This window comes from Sceloporus undulatus, chromosome 2 (genome assembly GCF_019175285.1).
Source record: "Sceloporus undulatus isolate JIND9_A2432 ecotype Alabama chromosome 2, SceUnd_v1.1, whole genome shotgun sequence".
In the NCBI taxonomy this organism is placed as follows: Eukaryota; Metazoa; Chordata; class Lepidosauria; order Squamata; family Phrynosomatidae; genus Sceloporus; species Sceloporus undulatus.
Genome location: NC_056523.1, coordinates 319,732,440 through 319,745,130, shown reverse-complemented (window position 1 = coordinate 319,745,130; position 12,691 = coordinate 319,732,440). Strand labels below are relative to the sequence as shown.

Below are 12,691 nucleotides of genomic sequence, written 5' to 3'. Positions count from 1 at the left end.
AGGGACACCAACCCGGCCCCCGGCTCAAAAAGGTTGCCTACCCCTGAACTGGATGATAATTGTTGAGATCCTCTTTTTTTCCCTTTTTGAAGATGGGGACAACGTTTGCCCTCCTCCAGTCTGTTGGGGCTTCTCCTGTTCTCCAGGAGTTCTCAAAGATTATTGTCAATGGCTCCGATATTACATTTTCCAGTTTTTAATACCCTTGGATGTGGATCATTCCTATCCATTCAGCCCTCAAAAGATCAGTGGATATGTGTTGCAACAAGCAAGTGTGCCATAAAGTGAAACTGGAAGAAAAGAAACCCCACCAGGTCTAGAATACCACAGAATCATAAAGTTGGAAGAGACTACAAAGGCTATCCAGTTCAATTGCCAATTCCTCAAACCCCAAGATCTCCCCAGTGGGCTACCACCCCCCTTAGTCTTACACCACTTTAGGTACCAGAGCACCATCCATTAGAATCCTGAGATTTGTATCACTGTGAGGCAGCAGGACTCTCTGGCAGAGAAGGCTAAAGACCTTCTAAAGACCAGTCTGCAGGTGGCTGGAAAAAAGACCTTGGGGCAGTAGGCAGTATGTAGGTCCCACGATTCCCACTCTTGCTGTAGAATAAGATCTCAAACCACATGACTCACCGAAGCATTCCCAGCTGTGACAGTTCCATCCTTCTTGAAAACTAAAGGGAGCTTTGCCAGTTGTTCCATTGTCACGTCAGGTCGAGGATGCTCATCCTGCTCCATACTCTGTTTGCCTTTCTTAGTTTTCACTTCAATGGGTGCCATCTCAGCCTTAAAATATCCAGCATCATGAGCTGTAAACATATGATGGTCAACACCAAAGTGTTACTAAAGAAGAGCTGAAAGTTACTATTAGCTGATTAATAACAGAAGCCCACATGCATAGGAATTGACCTCACAGTCTCTCCTCCCACCAACTGTCACAGTAGGTTTGTTTGCACAAATGTGTGGGACTGTCTCAGAAAATGTGCTGCTCTCTAGATGTTAGAATTCGAAGACATAGCCATGTTAGTCTGTAAAATCAATATGCAAAGTTGATCTTGTATCACCTTAGAGACTAAACAAAAGAAATAAGCTGGTAGTATGAGCTTTTGTAGACTTGAGTCAACTTCCTCTGAGGAAGGAGACTCAAGTCTACGAAAGGTGCTACAAGATCCCTTTGCATACTGGTTCTCTAGATGTTGTTGGATCTCAACACCCATCATTCCTAGTCAGCACAATGAGTGCAAGGGATGATGGGAGTTGTGGTCTAACAACATCTGCAGGACCCCACAGTTCTCCTCTTTTAGAAGAGACTTCCTCACCCTAGTACAATCCAGATGTGCTGAACTACAATTCTGAGACTGACTGAGGGATTCTGGGATTTGTAGTTTGAGACATCAGAGGAAAACCAGGCTGGGGCAGACTATGGGAGATGGTGGAGAGCAAGCAGAATAGCTGTAAATGTTGCCACAGGAATTATGTTTTAGCAAATGTACCAAAGATGACAGCCATTTTGTTGCAAACCCAGATCTGAAGAAAAATGTTAGGGTGAGCTATAATTTTTGTAAGCACTGGAGGGTCTCCATTTTTTTTTTTAACCACAGCAGTTACAGAACATTTCCTAGCCTTTTATATTGCTGAAATGCAGAAAGTTTAAGTTAATGAAGAGTGGGGTTGGGGTGGCTGAAGGGGCTGTGAGCTCAGTGCAGTTCTGGTTTTTAAAATACACTCCTGGTTTCAAATTTTAAAAACTTCAGGTTCTAATTAGAACAAGGAAAGGTTATTTCTTTTTGAAGTATAATTGCTGGATTCTCCCAGTGGCCATACTAGCTGGTGAATTCTGGAAATTGTATTCCAAAAATGAACTTCTTCAAAGCTCTGATTTGACTAAAAAACAAAGTAGATGCTAAACAAGTATCCTCTTGTTCTATGGCCCATTCACTTCAGCAAACTGCAGGAAGGAGCTCAATTCCACTTCACTGTGTTTCTATGAAATTTGAAAAAGCTGGGCACTGAAATTGGTTAAGAATGCATGCAGCCTAAAATGATCAATATTTTAGGCAGCACCATGTTTTCATCCCCACTCGAGGGAAGGAGATTCCTATTCCCTTCCCCATTTTCATGGAAGAGCAAATTCATCATGCCAGACTCCACCTATAGCTTCACATGGTACCATTCAGATGATGGGTGGGCAACCTATGTGCATCCCTCCAAATGCTGGACTGCATCTCCCATCACACTTGACTATGCTTGGTAGGACTGATGGCAGTTTCAATTCAACATGTTGCCCACTCCTGATTTTTAGACACAGGCTGCATGTGCACTGCAGAAACAATCCAGTTTGACATCACTTTAACTGCCATGGTCCAGTGCTATGGAATTTTGGGAACTGTAGTTTGTAGTGGCACCCAAACTCTCTGACAGAGAAAGCTAAATGTCTCACAAAACTACTATTCCCAAAATTCCATAGCACTGAGCCACATGGCAGTTGAAGTGGTGTCAAAGTGGATTATTTCTCCAATGCAAATGCAGCCACAGATGCAACACCCATTCTGCCACTTGTGATAATTAGGCCTCTCTTTGAAAGAGATGGTACTTTTCTAAGTTTTTAATAGTTGCAATTTACTGACCAGCTTTCCACCTCTGTTGTGTCTTCTGTGCATAGCGGTCACAGTCCTCCCTTGTGATACTATGTTTTGCAGCAAGATTTTCAGCTGTAATGCCCATAGGGGTCTTAATATGCAGATCTGTTAGTCCTGCCCACAGAGTGTCTTCCATCTTTAGGAGGAATTGAGAAGAAATAATTCAATTGGATGTCAGCAGAAACAATAACACTACAGAATTCCAGTGCAATGCAACAAACATTCCAACTTGCAGGGAAGGATGGGATGGAATCCAAAAAGCAGCATATAGACACATGTTTCTTCATTGTTAGTGCTAGGGTTCTCATAGCCCAACTTTTTGTGCATCCATCTTTAATTAATTAATTAATTAATTAAAAATATATATATATATCTCACCCACACATGATCTCAGGGTGGCATATAAACAAGTTCAATTTAAAACTAATCAAACCCAATTAAAACAGTTAGAAGTAATTTAACAACTAAAACAATCTTAAAACATGTCAAAGAATTTAAACAATTTAAAATAAAACCATACAGCTATATAGATTTGGGCAAGAACTTTAGATCCTAATAGTGGGGGGTGTAAGAGCATATCTAGAGGGACAAGAGCACTGGGAGTTCTGTGCAGAGAAGCTGTTTAGCCATTTCTGCTGGGACTGCCCAGTAATTTCATGTTTATTTCTAATAAAAAACTGAAATTTCAGAATGGTGAATTCTATACTAGGGATTAAATTCTTCACTTGTTCTATGCAATCATTGTGAAATAGCTTTTCTTAATATCCAAAAAGACTCTTTCCTCTTCTGTGGTGACAGACTTTTTATGGGTTGAGTCTCCCTTATCAAAAATGCTTGGGACCAAAAGTGTTTTAGATTTTTGATTTTTAAAAAATTATTATTTTTTTACTTTTGGAATATTCGATACACATAATGAGATATCTTGGAGATGGGATTCTAATCTAAAAATGAAATTCATTTATGTTTTGTATACCTTAGATACAAAGCCTCTGTAAAATGTTATAAATAATATTTTAAATAATTTTTGTGCATGAAACAAAGTTTTGCATCAGAAAGCAAAGATGTCGCTATCTCAGGCACCAGGTGGACAACTTTGGATTTCAGAGTATTTTAGATTCTGGAATTCTAGATAAGGGAGACTTAATCAGTATTTCCTATCAAAGCCAGATATATCTGTCAAGCACAAATGGATATGTATAAGGGTATAGTGGTAAATTTTGAACTGTAGGTAGTTATCATGACAGGCCTTACAACAGCAGCCTCAAAAAGAGTCTAACATTCAGACACCTGTGCTGTACAGTTACCTTATCTGTCTCTGTATTGTCTATGCAGACAAAGATATACATACACACACAAAACAGCAGCATATGTTTATATGCTGTGTGAATATTTAATAAAGAGTAGGGATATCCAATCTATTTCAATTAGATGGCAGTCACAGAATAATAAGAAGTTTACATATACACAAGAGGCAATTCAAGGCAAAGCAACCAGGGACCATACCTTGAGGTCTACTCCAAGTTTCGTTCCAAAGCGCACATTTCGAACAGCATATGGAGACTGACTCATATTTTCTGTTCCACCACATAGCACTACCTCTGATTCCTTAAGGCAAATTTCCTGTTTTGAGTAGAGGAAAGCGGCACATTAGCAAGCCATTATAATTCCCCATTCCATTTAGTAATCTAAATAGTAAACAAAGAGAAAAGACCTGGTTGCTTCAGAAAGTATATGTGTAAAACACCCACAGATTTAGCTTGTAACTGCATTATAGAAATAATGCGGTTTAACACTGCTTTAATTGCTATGGCTCAATGCTATGGAATTCTGGAATTTGTAGGGTTTTTAAAAAAGATATTTAGCCTTCTTTGTTGAAGAGCTCTGATGTCTGAACAAACTACAAATACCAGGATTCCATAGGATGGAGCCATGACAATTAAAGCGGCATCAAACTTCATTCATTCTGCAGTGTAGATGCAGCCCTAGAAGAATTTGATATTAATTTACTTTCAGTTTTAGAGGGACTGCATAGCAGTACAGGAAAGGGAAAAAGTGTTTCACTTTTCCATGCGCTCAATGAGCTGTTTGCAAGGTCTTCAAAAGGTTGCTGACTTCCCATGGTTTCCTCTTGCCCTCACTTTGAAAACTGCTACTTGGAACCAAAAGCCTTACACACACAGCCTGAAGGTAATTTTGTATACAGTTCCGGATCCCCCCCGCGTAAAGGGAATTCCATGTATGCTCAACCCCCATTTAAACGAATGGGACTTGTGCACACGGCGGCGCGCATGCACCACGGACACACATGCCATTACCCCTTGTGGGGCGCACTGCCCCTTTTCCCAGCGTGGCTTTCAGTGTATGCTGAAAGCCGGGTAAGGCACCCTGGCGTATGACGCAGGCACACGATACAATATTTTTAATAGTTTTTCTGCATGGAACCAAGTTGGTGTACAATGAACCATCAGAAAGCAAAGCTGTAACTATCTCAACCATCCTAATTTGGAATATATTGGATTTCAGAATTCTGGGTAAGATGGACGCAACCTGTAATATTTGTCTGTTTTGTGCTAGCCTTTGGTGCTCAGACTTATACAAGGAAAGATGGAGGAGGAGTGAACCTGAAGGGAAGTTTTTTCTGGGGTTTTTTTTTTTTTTTTTGATTCACTACCCTAGACTAGGGGGGCAAAGTAAACATTTAAAGAGAGATTAAAAACAGGAGTTGTATCCCATGCAATTTCTGTGCAAGACTAGCACAGAGTAACAGTAAACATGTGTGTTCCAGTCTGACCCAAACTGGACATGGGGGTTGATGGAGAACCAGAATAACACATTAAAATGAAAGATTGCCAAAAGAGCAAATCTAGTACCTGACATCCATTGACAATTGACTGGAAGCCTGACCCACACAACCTGTTGACTGTTAGGGCAGGAACTGAGATTGGCACTCCAATACGCAGGCCAACATGGCGTGCAAGATAAGCAGCATCTGAGGAGCTCTGCAAGAAGAGAAAAGACAAATCACCAGGGCTAATTCTGCTCAAAGCGTGTTAGCTGAAATACAGGCGAATATATAATCCTATACAGACTCTGAAGTAAATAGAAATGCCTAGGATTACACTGCAATCTCAGATGTTCCACTGATCAAACTGGGACTAATTTACACATGCAGAGGATCTACATGTATGCCTAAAGCAATTTAAAAAGGTTTATAGCCCAGTCTCACGTATCCTGCACTGATTCCCAGAAAACCTGGCAACCCAACATTTCACTGATTAATTTCTGGTGGATGTAAAACTTATGTAAGTACTTGCAAAAATTCCTGAACTAGATTAGAAGTTGGCAACTTCAGTAGCTCTGGGGGGATTGGTTTTTTTTTTACCCTGAGAGCCTGCAAGGGACTGCTCTGAATCGACTGCCAAAAACAAAACCAGAAGTGACAGAAAGTCAGGGAAGTCCTGTCATCTATCTGCAAACCAATGAGAAAAACTACCAACAGTGTCTCCACAACCTCACAGAGTAGCAGTCTATAGCTACCCCTATCAGCTTGCTGTGGCCTCTGAGAACTGGTGCTTACTTGCCTGCCTGAGAAGACTGGAAAGCTGATCTAATTCTGGGCAGAAGGCTGAGAATTCCAGGCAGAATTCAAAGTGCTGGTTATGACCTTTAAAATTCTACATGGCTATACGAGCCAACCTATGTTCTAAGATCCTTAGGGGAGGGTCTTTTGTCATCCACACCACCATCACATGTTCTTTTGATGAAGACAAGGGAGAGAGCCTTCTCAGTGGCTTCTCCCAGGTTGTGGTACTCCCTTCTATGGGAGGTCAATTTAGCCCCCTCTCTGTTCTCTTTCCACCAGCAGGCAAAAATCTTTTTATGTTCGGTTAACGCCTCCTCTTTTCCTCCTTATCCCATGTCTTGATGGAAGTTTTTTAATAATAATAATAATAATAATAATAATAATTTCTATCTTCCCGCCTCTCCTCATGGATCGAAGCGGGATCACAACAAGGTTAAAATCACAAAGTTAAAATTACAACATTAAAACCACAATAAAATAAAAACATAAAACATAAAAAACATCAAATCTAAAAACAATAGCATCCATCAATCAAGGGGTCAGCTGGACTCAGTCCATACTAATGATCTTCATAGAGGGTCAGGAGGATAAGCACGGTGAAAGAGTTTTGTCTTTAGCGCCTTCTTAAAGATTTCTAGAGATGTAATAAGGCGGGTCTATTCTGAGAGTCCATTCCAAAGTCTGGGGGCCGCTATACTAAATGCCTTCAGGGAAGTAGAAACATGTTTGGATGATGGAATTTCCAACAAATTCTTCCCACTTGTTCTAAGAGTGTGGGGCGGATTATATAGGGAGATGCGTTCCTGTAAGTAACCCGGACCCAAGCCATGTAGGGCTTTAAAGGTAATGACCAACACCTTGTACTGTGCCTGGAAGCTAATTGGGAGCCAGTGTAGATCTTTCAAGATAGGTGTTATATGGTCAAATCTCGAAGAGTTAGTGACCAGCTTAGCTGCCGCGTTTTGCACTAATTGAAGCTTCCGAACTTGATACAAGGGTAGCCTCATGTAGAACGCATTGCAGAAATCGAGACGAGAGATTACCAGAGCGTGTACTACAGCTTCAAGGTCCTTTCGGTCGAGGTAGGGTCGCAGTTGGCGTATCAACCGAAGTTGGTACCAAGCACTTCTGGCCATCACATCCACTTGAGATGACAAACGTAAAGACGGATCCAGAAGTACTCCCAAACTGTGAACTTCATCCTTCAAGGGAAGTGTAATCCCATCAAGGAGTGGTGGACAAATTTCTCTCCCCAGACCTAAGGAACCTATGGCAAGTACCTCTGTTTTCTTTGGATTCAGCTTGAGTTTGTTTCCTCATCCAGCCCATTACTGACTCAAGGCAGGGATTCAGAGGGGAGAAGTCATCCATAGTCACTGTAGCAGTCGGGGGCATAGAAAAGCATATTTGGGTGTCATCAGCATACTGATAACCCCATGCTCCATGTCTCTAGATGATCTCTCCCAGCGGTTTCATGTAAATGTTAAATAGCATGCCGGACAGAATGGTGCCTTGAGGGATGCCAGATGTCAGCTCTTTTCTAGAAGAGCAACTGTCCCCCAGCCTCACCATCTGGAACCTGCCCGAGAGGTAGGATCGGAGCCACTGGAGTGCAGTGCCCCCAAAACCCAACTCCCTCAAGCGTTCCAGAAGGATACCATGGTCGATGGTATCGAAAGCTGCTGAGATGTCCAAGAGCACTAACAGGGTCACACTTCCCCTGTCTGTGCCCAGATGGAGGTCATTGATTAAGGCGACTATGGCCATCTCCACTCCGTATCCTGCCCTAAAGCCAGTTTGAAATGGGTTCTGATAATCGGTTTCATCCAAGACAGCCTGGAGTTGTAAGTCTACTGCTCTCTTGATCACCTTGCCCATAAAAGGTAATAGGGTGACTGGTCTGTAGTTGTTTCTCTCCAAGGGATCTAGGGAGGGCTTTTTTAAAAGTGGTTTTACCACTGCTAATTTTAGCTGTGATGGAAATTTGCCCTCCCTAAAGGATGCATTAATTATTGATCGTAATAGCGTCGTCATAGCATCCCCTCCCTGGGCGGTCAACCACGATGGGCAAGGATCGAGAGCACATGTCGTCTTCCTTACACTTCCAAGGAGCTTGTCCACTTCATCGGTACTCACAAACTCAAGGTGATCCAGTCTAACATGGTCCACAGAGTCTCTGGACACCTCTCTTACTGATTCTGTAAGAAAGCTGGCATCAAGATCAGCCCTTATCCGGGAGATTTTATCTGCAAAAAAGTCATTGAAAGTGTCAAAGCAGGCTACAGTTCGTTGAAGCAAAGGGTTCAGGGTGGGAGGTGGTTGCGTCAGCTCTCTAACCACCCTGAACAGCTCTGCTGGACGGGACTCTGCAGACGCGATATGTGCAGCATAGGAAGTATTCTCTGCTGCACCTATCGCCACTCCATAAGACTTCAGTAAGTTCTCAAGGAGTGTCTTGTTAGATAAGTGCTGATGTTTCCGCCAGCAGCGCTCTAGTCGTTGCACGGCCCACTTCATCCTTCGAAGATCTTCTGTATACCAACATTTTTTTATTCAAAGCGGGTCGGAAAGGACGCTCGGGAGCGATACTGTCTATAGCCCTGGTAATGTCTATAGCTCTGGTAATGGTTGTTCCAGGTATTGACCAAGGCTTCGACAGAATCTCCATCAGTCCCAATCGTAAGTCCCTCTAGAGCTTCCTGGAACCTTTTGGGTTCCATCAGCTTTCGAGGGTGGACCATCTTAATAGGTCCTCCACCCCCGAGGGGGATCTGGGTAGTCGCCTTCAGTCCCACCTTGACCAGAAAATGGTCCGTCCATGACACAGCAAAGATTTGAGTTACCTCTGCCCACGGCTGCTCCTGCTCCGTACTAAAAACCACATCGAGTGTATTATCAGCACAATGTGTCAGACCCGAGACTAATTGGGACAAGCCCATGGCTGTCATGGAAGCCATGAACTCCCGAGCTGCACCTGATAGACCTGTTATGCCAGCCTCGAAGGGGATGTTGAGGTCCCCCAGAACAAGAAGTCAGGGGGACTCCAGCACCAGCTCCGAGACCAGCTGTGTCAGCTCGGCTAGGGAGTCTGTTAGGCCACGGGGTGGATGGTAAACCAACAGGATCCCCAGACTGTCCCTAGCCTTCAGGATCAGGTAAATACACTCGCTATGGTTCATTTTCCGGACAGGTTTTCTGGTCAGGGTATAGATGTTCTTATGGACTAAGGCAATCTCTCCCCCTCGCCCACTTTCCCTAACCTGCTCCTTAACAGTATAACCGGCTGGAAGGGCCTGGGCCCAAACTGCGTTACTCTCGCCCCCCAGCCAAGTTTCTGTGATACAGGCCAGGTCAGCCTTTTCTTCCTCCAAAAGATCATAGATTATGTGGGCTTTATTCTTGACCGACCTGGCATTACATAGGAGCAGAGAAAGGGATTGTGGTATGGTTGGGATGACCCTCGGTTCTCTTGGGTTAACAGGGCGAGAGGAAGGTGAGATAGATATTAGACATCGATCTCGTCTTCCTTTATACCTCATGCCCACCCTGTTACCGCTATATCTCCCCCGCCCCGAACTACTGTGCAGCATTTGGCACTGTGAAGGATGGTAAAGGAAGACTGGAGAAACTGCCTGGATTGGTTGTAAACCGCCCGGATTGGTTCCCCACAGGGTGGTATATAAATAATTTTTTTTAAAAAAAATACAGACATTCAGTGTTGGGTTGCAGCAATGTGCAGTATACAGTGTAATAAACAAAGTTAGGACTGGGAAAGAATGGGATTCTACTATAGCTCTGTGTGGCTGCCCACAACTGGCAAGGTAAATAGCAGCCACTTCGAAAGTCCCCGAATTTAGCATGTAATAAACACCAAAAAGAGAGCCAGCATGGTGTAATGGTTTGAGTACAGGCTAGGACTCTAGAGACCAGCGTTCAATTTCCCATGGAACCCAGTGGGTGACCTTAGACAAGTCCCATGCTCTCAGCCTCAGGAGAAGGCCATGGCAAACCCCCTTAGAACAAATCTTGGCAAGAAAACCCCATGATAGGTTCACCTTAGGGTGTCCATTGGTCAGAAATGATTTGAAGGCACATAACTACAAACAGAAAAAAGAAAGAAAGAAAGAAAGAAAGAAAGGAAGGAAGGAAGGAAGGAAATAGGAAGAACATATAATCTGTCTCACTAGTACAACTAGCATGTTAAAAAAAACCTTATAATTCTGTAGTTTAGCCTCCAAAATGAAATCATAAGAAAGGAGGCTGGTGAAAGAAAAAGTCATCCAAGGATGTATTTTGGAAGAAGTCGTCAGGTGGTCTCTAGAAGAATCAAAATGTTTTTGCTTAATTATACAATGCTTACTTAACAGACTATTTCATTTCACATATACATATTGTTAGTTTTAAATAAAGTTTGCTGAAACTTGCTCTTCTTTTTTGTGATGTAGGAAACTATCTTTATTCTTTCCTGATTATTTCTGCCTCTGGTACCCATTTTTTTGTAGAAGAACTAAAGCCCAGGAACATATTTACTTCATTAACTGAGATATATCTGTTCTTGTGAACTGCATGTAGAAAAATAAATACTGTAAAAACTAAGGCTGGCATCCTGCTCCATATTAATGATGTCATCAGCAAGACTTATGACGTTTTGAATATTCAAATTCATCTTTATGGTCATTCAACCAGAGGCAATGATTTCGAATGCCCTCTCCCAAACTCACCTTAGAAGCCAGGCAGCAGCACCAACCCAAGGATTTTTGAAGTGCTGGGAAGCAAGGTGGTGAATGAAGATGCACCCACCCTTCTACTAGAGTCAAGATACTTTGCAACAAGCAGTTCTAAGAGAACCTTGTGGATGCCTGTTGGAAAGCCCCTCACTGGCAGGAGTAAGGTGGATGATGCTTCTTCACTTACCTCCACACCCCCCCCCCCATTACCTTGGACATTCCTATGTTGCTGACATTGCCTGGTTTCTAAGGTTGGTTTGGAAGATGTAGCTATGAAGACAGAGCTCCCTGAATTCCATTTTGGAAGAAAGGCGGGCTACAAATCCAATAATTAATAAACAAAGAAAGAAAGAGACAAATCTATGTCCCCTGATGCAGGATCTCATCCTAAATTCTAAAGAAACCAAAATGATTTTTGGAGTGGTTGAGAATATATTTAGCCACTTCTCCTCCAACAAAGTCAAGGCAGAGAAAAATAATGGTAGAAAAATTTACAAACGAAATTGCTTTGCAAGTGACATAGCGGATCTACAGATGCTCTAGTTTATTTCTGAGGAGAAACTGAGCAAGTGCAGCCACAGAAAAAAGATTGCCACATATTTCAATAAAAACAATGTCTGCCAGCAACTGCTGGTTTCCACCCACCTGCATGACATTTCCCACAACCACACTGTCAACAATTTCAGGGGATACTTTGCCAGCAGACAGGGCTGAGCGTGCTGCAATCTCTGTGAGGTCAGTGGCTGTGAAGTCTTTGAGCAAGCCTCCATAAGCCCCAAATGGGGTCCTCTTGGCAGATACAATGAAAACACCTGGAAAACAAAACATGGGAATCAAAATAAACATATGAAGATTCCTTGTACTGAGTCTGGCCATTGGTCCATCTGGCTTTATTGTTCACTCTTCACTGAGAGTTAGGGGTTCTACTGGGTTTCAGGTAGGTATCTTTCCCAGTCCTACCTAGAGAAGTCCAGAAAACACAACCAGCAAGCTATAACCTCTTCACCAAGAATGGTGACCCAACACCTTTCCACTAAGATCATGAAAAGAACAAATATAATGTAACAATTAGGGGAAAATACAGAATTCATACAAGGGGTGATACAATTGTGTAGGCATGTTGAGTTTCCTTTATCCAAAATGCTTGGGACCAGAATCATTTTGCATTTCAGATATTTTTAGGTTCTGGAATACTTGTATTTGTATGCACATAATGAGATATCATGGGGATGGGATCTAATACCTAATACAACATTCATTTATGTTTCATATACATAAACCTCTACTTAACAATACAAGTCCACATGGCTAGAACAGTTTTCGTAGATTACCTCAACATGCAAGTATTCAAAGTTTATATTATTAAAGCAATTGGCTGCAGTCAGGACAAAGAAAGAGAAGCACCAAAAAGGTTAATATCCCCTCCCCCCTGAAAACCTGTGCTCTGCTATTCTTGGTGCATGTTAATGGGTCAGCATGGATTACATTAATTTAAAATCCAACAAATAAATAAATAAGAAATAAAAGACACATAAAAAGGAACCAGGTTTGGTAGATAAAAAAAGTCTAAAATGATGGTGTGTCACATCTGCCCAGAACATAATTTTTTTAATCAGATGAGAGGTGAGGGTCACTGAATGGATTTCATGGGGTAGAATTTGCTACAGCCAAAAAGATTCTTAAATAGATAGTGATGGAAAAGCCAAAAAGAGCTGGGGAACATTCACTTTAGGATT

The 12,691-nt window shown here is 42.2% G+C and overlaps 1 protein-coding gene across 1 annotated transcript in view; it reads right to left on the bottom strand.

Annotated features, from left to right (window-relative positions):
• The window catches only part of ACAA2 (acetyl-CoA acyltransferase 2), a 21,490-nt gene extending 9,644 nt beyond the window's left edge, over positions 1-11,846 (bottom strand). Inside the window, exons 1-5 of the mRNA XM_042452719.1 lie at positions 11,601-11,846; positions 5,516-5,644; positions 4,149-4,265; positions 2,634-2,781; positions 636-815 (exon numbers count right to left, since the gene is read on the bottom strand). Of these exons, the coding sequence (XP_042308653.1) occupies positions 636-815; positions 2,634-2,781; positions 4,149-4,265; positions 5,516-5,644; positions 11,601-11,831 (805 nt within the window). The 5' untranslated portion in view covers positions 11,832-11,846. The remainder of the gene's footprint in view (positions 1-635; positions 816-2,633; positions 2,782-4,148; positions 4,266-5,515; positions 5,645-11,600) is intronic.
• Positions 11,847-12,691: the final 845 nt, after the last annotated feature.